At 37.2% G+C, this 23140-nt stretch overlaps 1 protein-coding gene and 1 non-coding gene across 2 annotated transcripts in view; both read left to right on the top strand.

Annotated features, from left to right (window-relative positions):
• The window catches only part of LOC138043965 (Fanconi anemia group I protein-like), a 69627-nt gene that overhangs the window by 34389 nt on the left and 12098 nt on the right, over positions 1-23140 (top strand). The window contains exons 18-42 of the mRNA XM_068890501.1: positions 5329-5416; positions 5822-5880; positions 6303-6374; positions 6918-6988; positions 7293-7353; positions 8052-8190; positions 9773-9828; positions 12098-12166; positions 12807-12908; positions 12989-13067; positions 13718-13809; positions 13892-13975; positions 14164-14201; positions 15247-15332; positions 15894-15984; positions 16684-16783; positions 17475-17554; positions 18305-18368; positions 18840-18942; positions 19435-19517; positions 19735-19857; positions 19957-20008; positions 22013-22089; positions 22436-22486; positions 22989-23057. Coding sequence (XP_068746602.1) covers positions 5329-5416; positions 5822-5880; positions 6303-6374; positions 6918-6988; positions 7293-7353; positions 8052-8190; positions 9773-9828; positions 12098-12166; positions 12807-12908; positions 12989-13067; positions 13718-13809; positions 13892-13975; positions 14164-14201; positions 15247-15332; positions 15894-15984; positions 16684-16783; positions 17475-17554; positions 18305-18368; positions 18840-18942; positions 19435-19517; positions 19735-19857; positions 19957-20008; positions 22013-22089; positions 22436-22486; positions 22989-23057 — 1989 coding nt within the window. The remainder of the gene's footprint in view (positions 1-5328; positions 5417-5821; positions 5881-6302; positions 6375-6917; positions 6989-7292; positions 7354-8051; positions 8191-9772; positions 9829-12097; positions 12167-12806; positions 12909-12988; positions 13068-13717; positions 13810-13891; positions 13976-14163; positions 14202-15246; positions 15333-15893; positions 15985-16683; positions 16784-17474; positions 17555-18304; positions 18369-18839; positions 18943-19434; positions 19518-19734; positions 19858-19956; positions 20009-22012; positions 22090-22435; positions 22487-22988; positions 23058-23140) is intronic.
• On the top strand, positions 3642-3714 carry Trnar-ucu (transfer RNA arginine (anticodon UCU)). Its single transcript has one exon. It is a non-coding gene; the product is annotated as a tRNA-Arg (tRNA).

The following is a 23140-nucleotide window of genomic DNA, read 5'->3' as shown; positions in this document are numbered from 1 at the left end:
AGAATTTGTTAAAATTAAAGAGGACATAGTTTTTGAGTGGATGTAGAGGCTGTTAAGGACGTTCGCGCCCATTGCTACTGCGCATCTTTTCGCACATGTCACACACACGTCATGCATCGTAGACCACGCAGGTAAACACGATGCTAAAGGCGCAAAAATTTTCCACAAGAATGGAACATGAAAGTATGTGGCATCATGGGATAGCTGTGGACCCAGGTCTTCTCGGAAATGTCACGCAATGGCGTGACAGTGCGAATAGACAATCGCTTTGAGAACTTCGCAGCGATTTTACTCTCTTGAATGCTCGGTGACCCCCATTTTTCTTTCTGTAGATCACTTCCTTTCTTGATTTTGTCCATTTTAACAAAAAACGAAAAAAATCTGTACGTGAGAAGTTACAAATATTTGGCCTTTTATGCTCTCGTGCGACCGAAGTTTTCTTTCTTAGACTAATATGTATTGTTTTTCAAGGTCTATTTCACCTCAGAAAAAGACATCAGCTGCAAAGGTTAATTTAGTTATATTAGTTATGTTGAACTGAGTAGGTTTACCTGATCTAAATTTCACTCATGTAGCTTTTTTATTGCTGACAGTTGTAAGCTAAGATCATCTTAAAGTAACGCAATCTTGTAAAAATGCACCTCATGATCTCGAAAACGAGCACGGTGACCCTCCATTTTTTTTGCCTTTTTGGCAAAAGTAGATCATTACCTTTCTGCGTGGCAAGTTTTAAAAAAATCTGCACGTGGGAACGTTTTGGGCGCGAACGTCCTTAAATGTGGTTAAATTCAAATTTTTCTTAGCGTTAGTGGTTTCTTAGTTTTTCTGCTTCCCTCCCTCCCTCTACTCCCATTTTTCCACTGTTATCACAGTGTGACAGGTGCCTGGATGTCTCTGTGTGGCTGGGTTGTGGGGATTGCTAGCCATGGGAGCGTTGTACTGTCTAGGCACTGGCTGATTACAGTGGAGGCCCCTGAACATCCCGGGCACCCACCTTACATGTACATACAGCTTGATGCAGCTGTTAACCCATTGACTCCTGGGCCACCCTCCATTGATGAGCAAAATTGTGTGGCTTTAGACAGATTTAAATATATTACATGTGAGTCTCACTCCTACTTGTAGGAGTCAATTGGTTGAAGGGGCTTTTTCCACCTTTTAATAGCAATGCTGACCAGTACTTAAAAGAGATGAAAGATGAGTCAAGATACATGTATGAATCAAGGTCACTGTTATTCTATTAGGTTGTGAAGTTTATTCACATGTAATATGCTCAATGTGCTAATTCTTATGGACTTGTGTAACAGCATGCGTAAAAATGTAACATCTACATGCTAATTCCAGGAATTTCTTATTATGATAAGTAGAGGATGTTGTAACATAATTATTGTAATATTTTATTATTACAATATGTTACAAAACCCTCTTCTTACTTGTTGTTACAGTAATTTCAATTTCACCTTTGATGGTAACATTGCTCTTCTTCAATCGATTTTTTTAGGCTCACCAAAGTACACCAAGTTCAATATTAACACCTTTCAACATTGCCCTAGCTCTCTCTATTGCACAGATACACAGATTTGAGGAAACAGTAAGTTACCACATTGAACTCAGCTGTATTTCTACCCTTACCGTGTTTGTTATTAAGTCTTTTATTAGAATTTTTTTGATTTATTTCTGCTAAAATAGAGACCTGTTTTAATGACTACTAGATATTTGAATATATGAAGTCAGCTGTGCTACGAAGTTTCAAAGATGAAGAAAGAAGAAAGCAGTCCAAATGGGTGCGAGGTACAGTCAGCTGTAACCCTATTACTTTCATTCCAACATTAATTTCACAAATGACTGTATTGCATCATTATTCAGTTGATCAACTGCTTTGCACTATAATTGCTTGAATGGGAGAAGAGTGCTTGGAGTACTCAAGAGCTTCCACTGTCACTGGCTATCCATTAGATAGAATACCACCCTTTTTCTAGGTTTTAATGGTGACCTGGGATGCTTGAGAAAAAAACGCTAAGCCATAAGAGACTCATAGGGGCAATGACAATTGCTAAAAATTTATTGTCCTGTTAATAGCAGACTCCTGAGTACTGTTGCATGCTGATGTCCATTGTTGTACTATTACAAGGAAGTATTGTAAAGTAATAGTTTCCAATTCAATACATCGTCATCATCATCATCAGGTTGATTCTCTTGGGATAAAGGGGTTTATGGACTCTCAACATATTTTACTTAGCATGCCTCCCTCTTCTTAGCTTGTTTATATTCTATGGGCCAGTACAAAAAATTGGGTGAATACAGGTGCAAATAGGTGGCATGTTGTAAAGCAGTGATTACCAGCATTCTGGTGTATGTGTACATGCAACTAAGATATTTTGTATGTCATCCTGGTTGTACTTCCTAGAAAATATACCAGCATGCTGCTCAGTTCAGGAACAAGTGCTTGAAACAGTTAGGAACAGGTAAAAATTACTGTCTATCTGTTATTATCAACGACAAAACATCTGTACCATTAATTTTTGCCCAAGGGATACAAAACAGTCACTGAAAAAAACTGAACAGGAGGATGCAAAAAATGTTAAAATACAGTTTAACACATTTATACACATCAGTTCCAAGAGCACATGGTATCCTGGCACATGTTCATTTACATGTGGAATTGCCACTGACAGGTTCAACTGACAACCTCTCCTTGTTGCTGTTGTAGTTAAAATGTTTCCCTGCTTAAACATTTCTCAAACTAGTTTGTTTTTTACTTTCCTTTGTTTCAGATCATGATAATGTCTATAAGACAAAGGAAAGTAAAAATTAAACAAACTACATGTAGTTTGAAAAATGTTTAACCAAGCAAAAATTTTAACTATAACATTGCCATTAAATTGAATTACTGCAGTTTTTGCCTGATTTTTTTTGCTCGTTGCATTTCCTTACCCACTCAACCTCATTTTTTTTTCTAGGTCCTTGCATAAGTTAATTCAATGAAGTATTAATTTGTTTTATATCTTTGGCGATAGCTTATTTGGTTGGGATCATGTGACACAAGGATTGGTACAGTTGGGCTTTACCCTTATGGATGCCTTTGGTCCCAAATCCTCTGGTATGTGTTATGTAGAAGCTTACTTTTCCAGACCTTAATGTGCATATCAAACAGGTCAGGGTTGCCATCAATGGCTGGAGCCAAATGTAATACTGTTATTGTCATTATGATCATTATGGTCATTATTGCCCTTTACTTGGGCCACAATGCACACTACACACTGCTATACACATGTAACATGCATTTTTTTTTTCTTCTTTAATCGCAAGGCAAATATTATTGTTGGCAAGCAAAATATGTGCCAATAATGTATCACTTTTAGCTTGGCGGGTCTAAAACAAAGGTCACTTTCCACAGGTGAGGGTACATGTCACTGTGTTACAGACAAAAAAAAAACATGGAAAGAACTCAAGTGAGGCCATCGCTACTGTGTGCATGTGATGGATGAAGAACCTTCGCTGATCCACAGCATCAGGAACTTCTTATGCAACACCCAAGGACAGAAAAAAATCTCTGACCGGGGTGGGAATCGAACGCACGACCTCCAGATTAGATCACCGAGCCGATTTGTCCTCAAAACTCCCACGGCCTGCTCCCGTCTGGCCTTGTAGCTCAGTCGGTAGAGCAACGGTGATCTAATCCGGAGGTCGTGGGTTCGATTCCCACCCGGGTCAGAGATTTTTCTCTGTCCTTGGGTGTTTCATGAGAAGTTCCTGATGCTGTGGATCAGCGAAGGTTCTTCATCCATCACATGCACACAGTGGCAATGGCCTCACTTGAGTTTCTTTCCATATATACATACACACGCTACTTAGGACAACACGCACTTGCACTTAGTACTTGGCTTGGGCCGAGCGGATTTGTCCTCAAAACTCCCACGGCCTGCCCCCATCTGGCCTTGTAGCTCAGTCGGTAGAGCAACGGTGATCTAATCCGGAAGTCGTGGGTTCGATTCCCACCCGGGTCAGAGATTTTTCCCTGTCCTTGGCTGTTGCATAAGAAGTTCCTGATGCTGTGGATCAGCGAAGGTTCTTCATCCATCACATGGACACAGTAGCGATGGCCTCACTTGAGTTCTTTCCATATATACATACACACGCTACTTAGGACAACACGCACTTGCAAAAAAAAAGCACCAAAAGTGTCTCCTAGCCCTAATCACTTAACAAAAATGTTGTTTCAGGTCCAAGAGAAATGTTTGGCTCAGTCGTTCACCACTAGAGCAGAGACCCCTAGTCTTGACCTGTGGAATGTGACCTGTGTTTTAAACCTGCCTCTTTTATCTGGATGATGACAGCTAGGGATTAGGGCTGTAAATCCTCTCTTTTTGTTTCAAACCTACAAGGCAGTCAGAAGGCTGTGAAAAAATCTGTGATATAATTGAACTGCCTGTCATGAGAAAAATTCAAGGGACACCTTCTCTGATTCATGAAATAACAAGTTTTAAAAGTCATGAATCTACATGTACCATTGCATGTAAATTTGTAAATATTTCCATTAAAAATATTAACTTTTACTTACTTGTCATTTTTTGTTTACCCACTGTAGAAACAACATCCTTATGGAATCCAACTCCAACCCAGCACTCATACAAACTGGGATCCTTATTACTTCTTGATACTTTTAAGGTACACCATATTAAAGAGGTCTGTGTTTCTGGCCTGGATTTAATAATATTGTTATAATGAGGCTGACATCTTCCTGATTAAATTATTATTATTTTTCCTGATGTCTTTCCTGATTAAAAGGTTCTTAAAACAGTTTAACTTTTTATTTATTATTTTCCTACATTCATTAGAGATTTTAACTATGATTGAATTTTTGTTCTGAGCATGCAAAGTTGAGCAAAATTCAACCTCTGGTTTAAAGGTTGATCATATTTTAGGTATTATAATTAGAGGGAGACATGGTGGCCTGGAGGTTAGCGCCCCACACTCCCCATCTCAGGGTCACTGGTTCGAAGCCTAGTGCTGTCATTGTGTTGTTTCCTTGGACAAGAAGCTTTACTCCTCAATGTCTCTCTCCACCCAGGTGTATAAATGGGTACCAGAAACACTTACTTCTGGGGGTAATCCTGCGATGGACTAGCATCCCATCCAGGGGGGAGAAAGGATACTGTTATTCGCTTCATGCTACGGAATCCGGGATGAGCTCCGGCTGCGTGGGCCGCTTGGCCAGAGAACAATTCTTAATTTTAATAACAGGGACTTTTATGCTACATGTATATCACATTCATCCTGAGATCATTGACCAGCAAGATTTACTGTAATGTCCTTTGTCTATTCTAGGCTCATGAGTTGGTCCGATCAGAAATTTTTCATCAAATTTTAAACAGAGTTATCACTAAGGCAACAACACCTGTCAATCATTTTATTGGTGAGGAATGTATTAGGATCAGCTTATTTTCATTTATTCAAAAGCAGTGTTTTTTCATTGCTATGTGTTAGTAGTAACAGGGCAAAGCTACCAGTTTGAGGCAACAACATTGCAAACGATTAACATTGGTGAGTGATGTTTTTTTGCAGAAAGTGGGAAGGGGAAGGCTATAGGTGACCCTTCATGGGAAAACAGTGAATAACGTGATGACACATTCACACAGTACTTGTCTAACACCCTTAGAGTGCGCATAATCATTATACATTGTATGTATTGGATAGATCTCTCTGGATTCAGGGGCTCTTTTGTTCTGTAAAAGATATAAAATTTTCTCCTTTGATTATACCAAAATTTATGAAGTGTTTCATTTCATATTTTGAGATTTTGTCTTTTGTTCTTTTAAAGAACTTCTGGCCAGTACTGTTTCTGCAGCTCCACATGTGTTGTTAGAGACATTGCCAAGGGTAAGAAGCGACAATGAACAGAGTACTAATTAATTCTTAAATGTCCATATCAGTCGTTATTTCCGTCTACAAGTGCAGACACCCAATAGTCAGACAAGTGCAAAGATGGGTCATGGGTAGAAAATTAACAAAGCTAGAATACCAAACTAAAAGCATAATAATTATTATGTTAGGCTTGAAAAGAACATTTTCAAGTTAATAATTATAACTAATTACGAATGTTTTACAGTTTGGCTGTCAGGTATGCTATTCCCTGAGACCAAGAATACTTTCAGGCAAAATTCTTTGTTGTTTGAGGTGTCAAGAAAACATAATTGTTATGCATAGAACCTTTCGGTGAATACTTTGCTGTTTACGTATTACACCACTTGTGATTTTTCTGGTTTATGATTGAGGTCAGTCAATAATTAATATTTTTGCAGGTCAAAGAGGCCTTGGACTATCTCTCCTTTTTACAACCAAAGTCAGCTGAAGGTTTTCTAAAAGCAATCCAGGTACTCAGTACTACTGTGTTGTCAAGAAAACAAGTTCCTGGACTTGTTTCAACAGGTGTCTAATATTCCAAATAACGGTTGTGTCTTGTATCAGCAAAACATTCATGGGGATATCATGCACAATCTTTATAATTTTGCGTTAAAAGACCTAAAAAGGGCGAGAAAAATTATTGGATTAATAAAATATGTACTTGATAATTTACTGACATTCCAGTAATGTCATTTATATAACCAACTTACATTAATTTTGACATAGTTTTGAGATGGCACATTTAATTTTTCTGCATTATTTCATTAAATAGACTCAGACACCATGTGCAATGAAGCAAGAAAGTGTAAAAGTAGTACTGTACAGTTTTTGTCATTTGCATAGATAATGATCAAGTTTTGACCCACAGCCACCTAAAAGGAAATGAAAGTCTTGTTGTCAATCAATAGATTTCCTGGAACTTCATTTTAATTAGCATTTACATCCCAAAGCTTTTTTACGTGACTTCTTGGTGTTAAAATACGTACGGTAATTTATTGTATCTTGTTTTTCAGCCTCTGTTGAAGATCAGCTTGACACTGCGGGATTCATTAATCCTTGTGCTGCGAAAAGCGATGTTCTCCAGGTAACTCTGCCTTTATAATTACTAAACTTCTAGGTTAATTTTAAGACCTGCTGTAAGCATTGTCATTGTAAGAATTTTTCTTTATGCTTGGGGCATATTAAGGAGCTCATGTTGAATTTTTGGCTTTTTTTTCGATTTTGCTCAGAATCGGCTAAAATTTTGCAATTGGCCTAAAATGTGGTCCCCTTGTGCCCCAAGCCTATCAATAATAATTGTAATACCGTAATTATTATTATTCTTGACTGATGACTCATGTTCTGCTTCTCATTGATGTCCTTTATGAAAATTTGCTGCACTGTCATAGACAAGTTGATGCACGAAGGATTGCAGTGACAGGATTTCTTCTTATTCTGAAGCATTTCAAGGTACATATACAGTACTAATCCTAAACTAATGTGGCTGTAGAATTGTTAATTTCTCAAAACCTTGTCAACTTGTTGTTTAAATTAACAGTCAGTAATTTCCATGCAAACAACTCTTCTGATGATAAAGCTTATTAGTGCCACAGTGCAAACAACATCTTATATCATTGTTCTTTGTTTTTGCAAAGTTATGGAACATAAATGGTGGGGGAAAAGTTGAATGAGAATGTAATGTCCTTATAAATGGGACTGAGATTTTGTTTTGATCAAAACTGCGGATTACCCTTCAATCAATCAATCATAATCCTTATTTACATCCCTAGGCGATCCAACGCCTTATGGTGTTAATTGGGGACATCTTCAGGCTTGACCACAGCACTGGGAGCTCTGTACCCTGCTCTTATTGATTAGTGTGTGGGATCTTTAGTTTCCCACAGAGTTTATGAACAAGGGTTGTCGGTCTTGTCCTATGGTTTATAGTCCTTGTCTGAGAAGACTTGAAAGTCTAACCATTTAGGGATTTACATGTAATTACAAAGGCAGCACTTTCTCCTCATGCACTCGTTTAAAGTTCCTGAGTGTTGGTCTGGCTGGAGTCGAGCTCACAACCTCCTGCATGGTAGTCTGATGCTCAACCAACTGAGCCAACCAGGAAGTGGTACCAACCGGTCGACAACAACGAATATCATGGTTATTTGCAGGTCTTGGGTGGAGGAATTTCATCCAGCCAACCATCCAGTCAATTGAGTCAAACATTTTCACATTCAAGTCAAATTCAAGTTGATGTTCATGTCAGAGGAAGTGGAGTAGGCAATGAAGCATTGTGCTTAGAGATACTAGGTAACAAAAAATGTTCAGATACCCAACTTTTTGGTTGCATATGCCTGTTCAAGGTCCTTCTTTGTAGAAATGTTTATTAAACATATCTGATTTCTTACACATCATCGTCAGTGATGTTAATCCTTGAAATTGTAGTTTAACCATGTATTTAAGGTGTTATAACAAACTTTCTGTGTGAATATTTGAGAATACATGTAAGATTGTCGAGAAAATTAATGTACATGTAGTAGCAGAGCTCAGGCACGCAAAGTTTACCAGCAGAACACTATGGTAAGATTTTTTGGGAAATCTATCCATGTGAGAAATTTTGGTTATGATGTCAGTGTCCGCCCTTCTACCCGCGTGTACAGACTGTCAGAGTGGAGGTGGGGAAGCAGGACATCCTCTATGGACAGAAGTGTTTAGGCAATTTTCCTTGGTGGGAAATTGCATGGCAGCGTTGCATTTTGTTGCGTTTTTCTGGCGGGAAATCATGTTAGTGAAAAAAAATGGGATAAATTAAAGATTAAAGAGCAGAAAAGAGCACCAGTGAAGAGGTGACGAAATTTGAGAAATTTAAGGTAAGAAAGCCTTGAGAGAAGCCAAAAAAGGAGAAGGAGAGAAAATTTCAGTGAAGAACACTGTAAAGCTGAGAGAAATAGAGCAAGAGACAAAATACTAATTTTTCAGCGGTTGGCTTTCAGGTAATAATAATAATAATAATAATAATAATAATAATAATAATAACAATAACAATAATAATAATAATAATAATAATAATAATAATAATAGTAATAAATAATGGAATTTATGTAGGGCTTATACATTGCTGTTCTAAGCACTTTACAGTGTAAAAAAGAACATACATGTAAGGTAAATGTTTTCCTTCTTAATGCATGCCTCTCTGCCTCACATATTTTGTAAAACTTGCTAAAAAAAACAAAGAAGGCCTGAAATGTTTGCAATTCCGTATTGACAGAGATTCTGGCATATTTCAACAATCAAATTTATAGGCTTTTTGTGTGAAATGGATGTCCAGACGTGAGCTGCTTAGTTTGACTGTGAAATTGTAGTCGAATAAACAAATTTACTACTCTTTAGCTTGACAATTTAATTACCATAGTAAGATTTTTGCTGTTGTTCTAAACTGAAGAGAGAGGTTGTAAAGAGTATCAGTCAAATGGAAAATGTTTTGAAAGAGATTACTTATAGCAAGCAAGTGAGTAAGCAACAAGGTGACTCAAGCCAAAGCACATGGCAATGCCCCTGCAAACCTCCCTGGAGTCCACCCAGATATCACAGGAGAAACCACTGCATTGGCTTGGTTTTAACTTTGCCTAAATCATATTTAGCCTAATTTATAAGTTCTTATAATAGTGTCTTTGCATGGATGATCTCATGGATTGAACATTGTTCTTCATGAACCTGCAGTATTAATGGTCAGTGGTCAGTAATGTAAGAAATGTCATTGCCCAACAGATTTTAAGTGATTTTAAAGTTAAAAAGAAATTGCAATGAAGCTTAAATTAAAGAAGTTTACTTACTACCTCAATAATGTGGCAATGCATTTTACCCTTGAAAAGCTTGTTGTATTCATTTGAAGGAAACCTTCGACGTTGTCTTACACAGCAAGCAGATGTGAGAATGCAGCTCTACGAGGTAATACTTTCAGATGAATCGTACACGTAGTCTTCTAAAGCTCAGTGATAAATGACCCAAACTAGTACCCAGAGGGTTGTAGACTCCTTTGACTCCTGCAAAGGGGAACTTGGCTTTTTCCAAAGTCATCTCCAAGTCACCAGGGTAAAAGTGTGCCAATCTTTCGAAACAAAGGGGCTTGAATCCTTGGCAAACCATACAATTGTGTGGGATAATTCCAAACTGTTATCACTACCAACCAACAGTACCATCTATGCATTTGTTTGGAAGACTGGTACATGTACTTTGATTTTGCCCAGACTCTTTTGGGCACGTGATGATGGCAGTCTTACCTGACACTTAAGGTCTTGGTAAAGGTAAATTTGGGCGTCTCACTCAAATTTTTTGTTTGTGCAAATCTTGAATCGGTGGGCTGTGAAGTATATTTTGGTGAAAAAAAATAATGAAAAATTAATTTTTAAAACCACTAAAATTGTTTTTCTTTGTTTCCCGCCATAATCTGCACGCTAAAAATGAGTAACATATCATGTCAACTACACGTGAAAGGATTGGGTGTTAGCACTTGCCCGAATGCTGATTGGCTCAGCATAATAGACCTCCTTAGCTTGTACGTTTTGTTTTCCCATTTCAGACCACGTGATGTTCTCAAGGGAATTTTCCTTTTGTTTTTTCATAAGTTATGCATACATATTCACGTGCATAGGACGACATTTGAAAGAAAGTTTTCCCTAGAGTAACATCACGTATTCTGAAATGGGAAAACAAAATGTACAAGCTAAAGAGGTCTATTGGCTTTGAAGTAGGGGGTGGAGCTATTCAGCAGACCGTGAACTGCATGTGAAATCTTTAAGGTTTATTTTCTAGGGGGGTTTTTTTACAGGTTTTGCTAAAAGCAGGCCCACGGCCCGAAGGCCCAGTGGCCCACGGCCCACGGTCTGCGACGGCCTGGCGGCGCAGAGGCCCGGTAGCCCAGTCCTGATTTTCCACAGTTTTTTTGTCCAGCGTAAATCCACGCGCATGCACAGATCTGCATAGGGTTTGGGCGTGCAAAATGGACGACGGTGAGGTTGAATAGGCCATTTCCGAGTTCATGTCTGCCTCCTCTTCAAGGCGAGTCTAAGTGCGAAGTTTTTGTTATGAAAATTAGTTTTCATTCATATGTAAAGTAGAACTAATTACCATCACAAAAACTTTGCACTCAGACTCGCTTTGAAGAGGAGGCGGATATGAACTCGGAAATGGCCTATTCGTTTACCATTTTAATCATTTGAATCCTTGTTTCTGTTTGTTGTTGTAAACAGACGAAAACAACAGAGAATGACGTTTTTCATTTAGCAACATGCAACGAAAGAAAGGATCGAAAAGGATTGAAATGATTATTAAAATGGTAAACGAATTCAAACTCACCGTCTTTTTGTGCGGCCAAACCCGATGCAAAGCTGTGCATGCGCGTGGATTTACCGCTGGACAACAAAACTGTGTGGGCCTCCGGGCCGTCGCGGGCCGCAGGCCGCTGGGCCGTGGCGGGCCGCGGGCCATGGGCCGCTGGGCCGCGGGCCTGCTTTTAGCAAAACCCTTTTTTTACGCCAAAATTACAACTTCTCAGACCTCCTGTCCAAACAGGTTTTAAGATATCACTTCCAAATTTTCAGTTCTAATAGATGATTGTACTACCCCAAATACCGTGAGGAATTTTTCGTTTGTCTTCAGAGACTGATTTTATGGAACTTTTTCTGCCCAAATTAAGTATGAGATGAGAGTTCGACTTGTTGCATGATATTTCCTTCAATTCTTGTCATATCAAAAATTCCTTTACACGTTATTGGAGTGCATTCATCTGTGACTAAAATGCAACAAAGTACGGTTATTTTTGCAATAAAGTGAAGGGGCAGGAGCTTCTGCAGCAGACTCAGTTGTTCTGAGTTTGAGACCTCAAAACTAAAAGGCAATATTAAATACCAAAAAACTATAACTTTATTCAAATACTTCAATCTACTAGCTTTAATATGATATAAATTATAGTTTGACCCTATACGAAAAATAGTGGCGCAACAATTTCATTTCTCCGCGTACACCTCATTTTCCTTTACCAAGGAAATTTAATAACATCTTATACAGCTTTGGATAACCCAGATGAAGGCACTAAGCAGGACTGTTGCATTTTTGGGTCTTGAATATTACAACTTTGTAACTAGTATTCATTAAACTTTAAACCAAGTCTGATGTCTCCATGTGTCTCTCAAAATAAAACTTGATTGTTCTGTTCTAGGGACTCTTTATTGTGCTGTGTAAGAATCCTCAGTTACAGCAGCCAATTTTAGACATGTTTAATACCCAGGTGAATTGTCTTTTTTTTTTTTAATTTGAGTTTGCTCGAAGTATCAAGGTGGCTCAAACCAGTTTCAACACTTTCAAGAGATTGTACTATTAGAAGGATTGGCTCTACAACACTGTATCACATAACCACAATGTCATATCATATGAGACACCAATATTGCTTAACAATATGCATTCATTATCATGACATAATACTTCACCATAGGAAAAGGAGAGTCATCTAAAAACCCCCTGGCTATATTTTGTCTTTAGTTGCTACTACTGTATCTCTAAAATGGAGTTGGTGACCTCCCTTTTTCATAGCTGAACGGTGAGATGAAACTCTGCAAAGTTGAAAAAAAAATTCTGTGTATTCTGAGTCACCTTAAAAACTTGAGAAGTTATGGTAGCTCTACATCTGCTCCATAGATTTTTTTTATAACTTTACAAATAGTTTTACTGTGGCCAGCTAATCACTTTTCAGCAAAGAAAAATGGGGGTCACCAAGTTTGTTGTAGAGATGCAAGGAACTAAAGACAATATATGGGGTGTTTTTGGATGGATTTCTTGCTACAATGGTAACCAACTATGTCACAATAACAAGATTCCACTTTTACATTACTGTTTCATTTAGTCCTAAATTTTGTTTTTGTCTGTCACAGTTTCTGAAATATGTGGAGCCTGATGAAGAAATAAATCCTCCTATCAAATTGGAGCCATGTCTGGCTGCATCAGGAGATCAAGTTTACCTCACAGAGCCACTGGTAGATATGTTGAAGTAGGCCTTATCCTTTTTCTTAAAAAATTAACTATAATGCAATGTATTATTATTGTTTCTTTTTAGGGTCATCTCCTGTGTTTTCTCCTACACTCTTTGGCAAAATGCATTGAAAACCACACCCAAGAAGAAGAAGGGGAACAAGGTATGTGACATCAAGGTGGCATGATTGGGACTGATCATTTTGCACTGCTGATGAAGTTCAAGCAATTCAAACAAAATAGTTGAATGTTTAAGTTAATATGGTATATGCTCTGAGTTTTGGAAGTTCTTTAACATTATAATGTTACTGTGGTCATTAGATATTTACTTGTAAGGTAGATATAGATTTGTGAATTAATTAATTAATTAAGATTTTTATATATTAAAGGCTTATTGTGGCATTTAACTCAGAGAACTGAAATGATAATAGAATTGTGAAAATTTTACCACAATCCTGCTCTCCCAGGGTTGTGGTAAAATTTTGCCCTCAATCGATGAATGTATTCTAAAAAGAGGGCAGTGTAGTAACTTGAGGAGTAAAGGCATTTTCTCACACACCACTGATACATGTAGGTATATGACTGTATGCAACAACGACCATTGCAGTGATAGTCAGAAATGGCAGATGCCAAAAACACAATACAGTAGCTTGTCTAGGGTCACCTGACTAATTTCCAGGTTCAAGCAGTGTGTGAGGAATGTCCTCAATCAGGCAGTCTACTGAAAATACGAAGCAGATGGTTGGTTTCTCCTTGTAACACATTATATTCTGAGCTATCTATAAAGTTGCATTTATTTTATTTTGGGTTTCAGATGCAATGGAGCACATTTTGAATGAATTAGAGGATCTCTTTCAGTCACTTGTGCTCAGAATGAACAAGTCTGAAATGGAGGACTTTGAGCTTGTAAGACAATATTGTTTCAAATTCTGAATTCAAAATTGAGTAAATTTTTATCACTGTCTCTAATTTTAATTTTCACTCCTAGGACAAATCTGCTGATTTTTCACTTGCCTCCAGTGTTGGCATCAAAAATAACATTCTGGCCCTTCTCGTCCTTGGATTATATGAGGTGTGTATGAGTGAAGCATTCAAACCTGCAGTGTTATTCTTGATTCTCTGTTACTTGTAAAATCATGGATCAAGTTTTTATTTAAGTATCTAAACTTGCCTTTGCAAGCACCATAGTGCAGTACAGGTGCAGTTTCCTAGACAATTTGTGTTTAACTTTTTATAACTTAATTGCTTTTTTGCCTCTAGGTCTTGCTAGAGTACAGCTTTGCTGAGGGAGAATTGAGGTTAGTTTCCCATTGCGAGTTGCCAGTTCTCAATCTTGTTAACGATGAGGAATGGGGATTGTAACGATACTGTAAGTAATATATTCAATATGAGCATCAGATCTGTATCACATTTACAACTGATGCAGATCTGACGTGAACATTGTATTAAGTGTTAATGCATACTAGGCATTTTTGGCGATTCAAGACATTTTAACAGAGAAAATTGAAAGGAACATTTATGTAAATGAAGAGAAATCAGCATCAGATATACAGATATTGATTAATAAAACATTTCTTTTGTTTTTCCATCATGAATTATTAATGAGTTTTGTAAGTGACCTAAAATTTGGCCGAGCCTTCTAGTTGTTTTTACCACTTAAGAGATCCACTGAGGTTTTAAAAGAAGCTACATATATCTATCCATTTATCCTGCGGTGTAAATGTCCTGAAAATTGCTCCATTGACTGTTCTTTTTTAAAGCTCTTAAGTTTAGCAAGTCCCCTGAAAAATTCCTGAAGTAAGTAAACTTTATTTAAACACGGAAAATCATCAGTTAAGCTAAAAAAAGGGAAAAAACCCCCCTTACAACTGTTTTACATGATTGCCGTGTGGGAATCCGATAGGTCAGATACTTGCTTGATTATGCGTTTGAACTGCCCAATAGAGTCAGCATTTCTTACGTGTTGGGGCAAATTGTTCCACAAACAGGCCCCGCTATAACAGAAACTTCGTTTCAAATAATTAGTATTTAGCTTGGGTAGAGTACGTTTACCTTCTAAGTTTCTCAAGTTATATTCAGCATCTCGTTGACTGAAAAGGCGTTGCAGGTATTCCGGGGCAAGATCGTGAATTGTTTTATACATAATTAGTACTTTCTGTTTTTTACGTCGAAGAGACAGCTTCTCCCACTTAAGAGTATCGAGAAGGAGGTTGGAGCTCGTATCAAAGGGTAATTTAGTAATTACCCTAGCTGCGCGATTTTGTAATTTTTGCAGTTTATCACTGAAAAAGTTGTGAAGCCCAGTTTTTTACCTAGAATAAGCCATTTTATTGTTGTTTATAGCTGTGAATCTGCTGAGGAAGTAGCACAGTTATTTGGCAATTTTCAACAGTTGTCTGAAATACTGAAGGAAAAGACAAATGTACCTGGTACGTGTTTCTCTGTTTGCTTCATGTAATGGCATTTCACTTTTTTCACAAAAAAACACCTTTAGAAATAGTAAGTAACTTCAGCATCATTTATATTGTAGAGCCAACCTTTTGTCATTAGTATTTTTTGGAAACAACTTGGTGCGAGTCATTGAACCACTTCTTGTAATTCAATTTCTGAGTTTTTTCAATGTTGTTTTTACATATTCAAACTGCTCTTGTCTTTCATACATTGCCTTGAGAAAAATTCCCCTTGGGCTTCCTTTGAAAATAAAGGCCAGAGAAACATTTTTATCCTGACACTAGCACACGTGCAACGCAGAGCCCTTCATTAGAATTTGCTTGGATTCCACGACCTGCATGTACGACCGAATAACATTAGGGAAGACCCTTGACAGAAATGTACCATGACATCAATACTACACTGCATTTATCCAAGCTAATGGGACGGGCATTAGACTCTACTACACTCTCCTCTCCTGTGTTTCTTCATTTATTGTGACAGCTCCACAAGCAATAAAATAGTTGAATACTTTGATCTAATTTATTCTTTCATTGCAGGAAAGAAAGGGCGCTTGACAACTGGAAAGCAAGGACCAAAAACTATGCTATCTTTGGAATGCTCTGCCACTATGTTAAGAGCTTTATTTAGGTAATGCTCTGTTAATAATAATAATAATAATAATATTTTTATTATTATTATTATTATTATTATTAATAAACTAAATAATAAATATTATTATATAGCAGTAAATATTGTACTTCTAGATGCTGAGCTTACTAAAGAACATGGGGCATATTAACCTAACCTATTACTAAGTGCAAAATAGTAGAAATCTAATAACATTAATTGAAACAGGCTCATATGCCTGTTAAAAAGCTAATTTAAAAACGATGTCTTAACATTTGCTAGAATGTTATTATTATTATTATTATTATTATTATTATTATTATTAATTAGTTATTATTATACTTATTATAATTACTTATTATAATTATTATACTTACTTATTATAATTAGTTATTATTATTATTAATTAATTAATTATTATTATTAGTTGACCAATGACATCTACGACCGGAGTTCTTATAGTATCTACTGACGTTACACAAATCACTTGACTCTGAAGATGACGTCCGCTCAGGTTGTCGAAACGTCAGTCATTTTCATCTCAAACAGTCCTTCTCAGGACTACACTCACCCGGACGATCGTGCTTTACTTAATGATATTATTATTATTATATTATTATTATTATTATTATTATTATATTATTATTATTATTATCATTATTATCTCTCATTTGATTTTCTCTGTCTTCTGTTATTTTTAATGTTTGGGAGTCTCTTTAGTGACACAGCTCCAAGCCATCAACAAGGACTTACCCTTCTGAGAGCCTCACAACCTCTGATCAAGTATGCTATAAACACAGCCCTTCAGAAGCTCAAAGAGGTAGTGGCTTTTACATACTTACATTTAAAGGACAAGGGAAAAAAGTCTTATCGTGTTTGGCACATCTCACTTTTAAAGACAGTAGTTTTCACATATGAAACAGCAATCCTGGCCAAAACATTCGGGATTCTTTGTCTTTTTCAAAGAAAATAACTACATTTCCATTGATCTCCCCTTTGCTCTGAACAGTGTTGTGTCTCGGAGGTCAAACACTGGTATAAAATGTTTTGCACTTGCTATGGTCTTCCTTCACAAGGTTGTAGTTATGGCTGGGAATTAGACATAACTTTGAAGTACATTGTACTTTAGGTTTCAATTTTAAGCCAATCATTTTCCTTGAAAATTTCGTTAAAAGTGCCAGTTTGATGAAATAAATAATATTGGTATGATTATTTATATGGGTTCAAGATATGTGCTGATTTTATTAGGGAAAGATGGTTGCAGTTTATGGAACAACTAGAGGAGTTAGAGAAAATCCAAAAAAATCCAGGCTTGAACAGGTCTTGTTGAAACCTGGATATATTTAATTAAGTCTTCTTCACAACTGCTTAAGTGGTTCCATAAAGAGCAATGCACTTTTGCTTAGAAGATAAGGATAAATATTAGAAATATATCTGGTACATATAGATCTTTATATTTTGATGGGCATATGGTATTGAATAATTCTTAAAGTTAATGATATTTTTTCTAGATCAATGATACTGCTGTTTGTTCTGGACCTGGTGGCTCTAGCAAGGAGAATATTTACAAATATTGCTGTGTTATGGCCAGGTATGTCATTTTTGGGGTTGACTCCCACATCAGGACTTACTTTGCTAACCAGTTTTAACTCCTGTCTTTACCCTTTACTGTATTTCAAAGATGTTTGTCTTTTACAAACGTTTATTATAATTATGTGTTATAATATATTTGTTAGAATAAATTGTTATAATTTATGTGTTGGGATTTATTTGCTTAAGCAACTCAAGTGTGCTGGTATTGATCGCACTTCTCAAATTCAATTTTACTGTGCATGTATTCACTCTGTCTTGGAATATGCCTCTCATGCTTTCCATTCTGGTTTGCCAATTCGTTTTTCTGATCATATCGAGAAGGTTCAGATGCGAAATTAAGAATTGTATACCCAGAAGGATCATATAGGAAAGAGCTAGAAGATGCAAATTCGACAACGCTTTTCGATAGGCGGGAAGAGTTATGCATAACTCTTATTCACTCAAATCAAAGAGAGTGATGCTCAGCAATTAGGTAGCCTGCTCCCTGCGTGCAAAAATACTTCTCAATACAACTTAAGAAACAAGTGAATGTTTGGTATACCTTCTAATGAAACTAAGGTTTCAAAATTCTTTCATAATGCACTTCACAGGAAATTAAATAACTTCTTAAATTCAGAATTTTTAATCTTACACAATACTGTATGCTATATATTATATTTATGTTACATTATATTTTTTTAACGCAAGTAATTCAGCAAATAGCTGCCAGTTGTGATTTTGATAAACAATTTGATTTGTGTTTATTCAGGGTTTTCTGGAAACTTATCAATGGAGAAAGTTGTTTACAAGAGGATTCTTGGAAGAAAGACAAGGTTTGTTTTATTCTTCCTTCTTCTTTAATTTTTCCGTGGGCATAGATCTGTACTTAAAATATAGGTTCTGCAACCTTGAGAGGGGGTCAGATCAACTCCAGAAAGGATTGCTCCCTTCTTTCACTTCCCTTTATGGAGAGCGCACACTGCAGTGGGTATCTTAAATTGCGAACTGCATCTCATCAATCTTGGTGCAAATCCCAGCTCGTGCACTCCAAAGTTAACTCATCTTTCCATCCATTTTATTTGTGGTGGGTAAAATGAGTACCAGTATCACTGGAGACAAGTTGTACGTGCGACGGGATAGGAGTAGTGCACACCCCTGCTGTAAGCTATGGTAGAAGCTTGAGAAAAAGGAGGCTAAAATGCTGGTTGCCTTCGACTTCGGCAGCCTTCTTGTCTTGTCTTGTCTTGTCTTCACTTCCCTTACAATTTGACTTTTACATGTACTTTTCTCTATTATTTATCCAGGGCAAGAAAATTAACAGTTTGTGTGTCGAGGGGTTCTGCGCAGTGGTGAATATAATGTGTTGCCAGTTTCCTCAAAAACTGCCACACTTCATGAGTGTGATAGGTGGGTTGCAATTCTGTAAATCCCCCAGCACAGTCCTAAAATTGCCTGATTTAGAATATAAGATTCAAAGAAACTTGCTTGACAGTTTTCATCCAATCAAGTACTCCCCGTGACAGCTCTGTGGCAAGGAATAGAAGGAGGTTTAAGAAATACTGTTGTTTGGTCAGTACACACAGAGCCTTTTCTAAGCTCATCTAAAATACTTTTTCAAATTGAGTCGTCATAATGGCGATGCTTTCGTGTGAATTCATAAAAACTCTAGTTGCACTTGAACTCGCTCTTTGTAAAAAGAATAGCTGACCTCAATTTGGAAATAAAAACTATTGGTAACTTGTGGTCAGAAATTAATTTCAATCAAGAACCTTCACCATAAAAACACCAATCCTCAGATAAGTTTTTCTTGCAACAGACGTTATCATGATCAATTTAATTTGCTCAAAGACATTAAAATTGCACTACTGAAATTATAGTACAGCCTTTTTTATTTTCTAGACAGTACTCCGGAAGGTGAAAGAGATTCATCCGATGCGGCAGCCAACCAAGAAACTATTTCTGGTCAAATAAGGAAATGTCAGGTTAGGTTCGTTCAAACCTCTGAAAGCGAATGATCGGGAAAAGGTGATTCAGTTGATATTTGCGAGGATTTGTTTTGCAGGGTTAGCAAGTAGTTAGAGTTCTACCCTCCTACCAACGAGCCCTATAGTTGACTCTTTGAATTTACTCTGCATCAAATCTGACTTTTTTTGTTGGTTCTGTACTCCTTTGGAAGGCTTTGATGAACATTTTTTTCAGCGCTTAATTGTGAGCATCGTATCTTCACCTGATGAGGATGGGGACATTAGTTTGAAGGACAGCCAATCACTTTTAAATGTCATCTCGCTTTTAGCCCATCACTTGGAGCCGGATGGACAACAGGTAACTCTGCAGGCACTATGCAATAATTATATCCGTAGGGCTTTTTTTTTTCTAAAAGTATGAGGATTTTTTATTTATTGCGTTTTAACTTTTGCCTAGTTTATCCAGTTACAGTCCTGGGTTCATAGAATCTGTGTGGATCACAATGTTGGTAAGGTGTAAGTAAATAGAATATGAAAGATAGAAATGATCCTCGCACTTAACTGGACAATTTAAGCAATTAGGGAGCTTAAGCATGCGCGTTTTTGAGACGCGGACGGCAACCGGAAGAGAGCATTTCGCATGCCAGGACAGTGGTGTCTCCCAGATTTTTATACTAATTATCTCTAATGGGGAAAAGATACTCAGCAATTTAAATGTGGTTGTGTAAAGACAAGTTAAAAGTGAAAACAACTCACTTCCGGTTGCCGTCCGCGTCTCAAAAACGCACGTGCTTAAGCTCCCTAATTGTCACTTGTAGACACCTGAAAAATTTAGGTTGCTTCAACGGGATTTGAACCCAGGACCTCTCGGTTGACGGTGCAATCCTCTGAAATTTTCAGGTGGCTATAAGATACAATTGCTGCTTAAATTGTTGAGATAACTGCGAGGATCACTTCTACCTTGCGTCTGTAAACTGCACTTCAGTTATACATTTCATTTCTTTTAATAGGTTATGTTAATTTTTTAGCTACCGTAAAACCAAAGCTTAAGGACGTTTACTACAATAATAAATTGTTATTGTGCATCCCTATGGGTGGTGCTTATTGATACAGGGATTTTTTTGCGCGGCTCAAAACTATGCGGAGAAATCAGAAATTAGCAAGTGCTCTTGGTATCCAAAAAGAAAATTGGGGGTAGCCATGCATTTTTCAGAGATAATTAAGCTTCAATTTGGAAAAGAATGCCATACATTGCTTTGTATTTTAAAGCTTTTTACAAATATTGTTGATTCATTATCTTCGAAAAATGCGTGGTTACCCCCAATTATTATTTTTTTTTTGGATTTCAATAAGACTTGTTAAGATCTGCTTTTTCAACATATTCTTATCCGTAAACCGCGAAAAAATACCTTTGAATTGCAACGGTCGACGAAAACGTCACCTCGAAATATAACTTGGCTCTATCATAAGTCTTTGCGATTATTCAGTCTCGTTCACGTCCTACATTGTGGGCAAAGTATCCTGAAAATAAACTGGTACGAACGGTTTGAGAGTTAAAGTAGAGAATGAAGGATTCTCTGTTGCATGCTTACGTTGTCGTCAAAACCTCAAATTTGGTGATTTCACGTTGTCGTTATACAGAGGACCGCTAACATACTTGCTAAAATCGGTGCTGCACGTGCAGCACGATTATTTATGCTCTTTTAACCAATGATATCACTATTTTGTGGCGATGTCGTAGTCGTAGCCGTTGTCGTTTCTTAAATTCCCTGGTACTCAACCTGATTCTAAGACAGGTCCAGGTCGCTCGTGTCACGCACTCTACTCCCCAGTGTGCGTGACACGATCTACCTTGAATCAGGCTAGGTATTACTGACATCTCGTGTGATCCCAATAGGTGGAGAGCAGCAGTCAAATAATCCAGTCAGGACAAATACATGTTTTTATGATGCTACTGAGTTCTCGGGGCCTCCGAAGGCATTAATTAACCGGGAACTTTTATTCACAGCGACAGCAGTTAACTTTCCGCACTTTGTTTACTTCAAATATTCCAATTCAGTTGTAAGCGGCTTATTATTATTATTATGGGCTGAACCATAAGAAATGAATGGAAATGCGCGAGTCGCTAAAATTTAAATAATCCAGACGCGGGAAATCAAAGATTTCGCGAATTCTTGAGTTAACTGGCATAATAAACCATGACTGAATGATCAAAAAGCCAAACCCAGTAGCATACCTTGTTTGTTGTAGATCATTTTGACAAATGTCTTTTCCTAGCAGGAATACTCGGCAAATGCCTTTTGTAACGTCAAGTTGCGGTTGTCGTTTTAATTCGAACATCATTGTGTTCCGACCAAGAAGGAGTAGGTGTGGTCGAGTGAAACTTTGCTTATATTTTTCTCGTTTACTTGATGAGGGAAGTTTAGTCAACTCTCAATAGGGTCTTGTCTTTTATTTTAACATGGCTTGGTAATGCTTGTTGGAATTGTTTGAAATCTTTTTAATCTTCACAGACGACTCTTCGTTTTCCAAGTGTCTGATGTCCTTGCTGTTTTCTCTAACATTCCAATCAAAAAGCAGCCCAAGCTTGGTAGGAAATTTTTTTTTTTTTAATTTTACAATTTTAACTGAACTGAAATTGCTTTGTTTGCTTGTTTGTGTTATCTTCATTTCATTTAGTCTACCGTAAATTGCTCATAGAATGTGGTGAATATCTATTTGATTCACCGGTATTTACTAATGCGCACTTAACTCTGAACCTTTCATTTAAAAGCACCGTAGACCTTCCTCATGAATTGTGGCCATTGGGCTAAAATCAACTCTGAGTGCTTAGCCTTTTTTGCAATGTACGATTCATGCACTACCCTCCCGTCCTAGTTGCGCATGAATGTATAAAGCGGTTAAGTTGGTGAATCAAAATTTTGTCATCTTTTTAGGTTCGCGATGTTGCCCAGGATGTCCACAGCCAGCTCGGAGATATTGACCCGGTAAATATCACATAATTCATCAATTGTTAAGTTGTCTAAAATTCTTGCAATATTTCTCCAAAAAACTTTGGAAGAGTATGGAATATTTAGTGTTGATCATAATCATCTATTGTACATGGCCCGCAAACTGAAAGCCGCATTAGCTTGATTATTGAAATGAAATCCATCATACATTGTATATACACCATACAATGTATACAATGTACATTGTATATACATCATACAATGTATGATGGATTTCATAAATGTACTATTTCGCTCATTATTTCACTTATCACGGGAACATGTGAACCTAGAAATGATCAGCTCCCAACGTCAGTGGCTTCACAGCTCAGTTGGTTGGAGCGTCGCACCGGTATCGCGAGATCGCTGGTTCAAAGCCCGTTGAAGTCCTGAAAAACTTTAAAGTTTCTCGACGCAATAGTAAATTGCGTTCATAACTGCAAGGCAACACAGTTTCACTTGATTTCAGGTTGATTATTCTTACGAAATGCATTTTCAGGATATCGAAGTTGAAGACAGAACGCACTTCGCGATTATTAACCCGAGGACTGCTGCACCTACGGTTGCTGTAAGTGCCATAAGTTGCTCTTGAAGATTTTTTGCTCCTCTTGATGAAGTTATCCTTGCACATCATTTTTTAAACTCGTTTCA

The sequence above is a fragment of the Montipora capricornis genome, chromosome 3 (assembly GCF_036669925.1).
Source record: "Montipora capricornis isolate CH-2021 chromosome 3, ASM3666992v2, whole genome shotgun sequence".
NCBI lineage: Eukaryota > Metazoa > Cnidaria > Anthozoa > Scleractinia > Acroporidae > Montipora > Montipora capricornis.
This window is presented reverse-complemented; position numbering and strand designations above follow the sequence as displayed.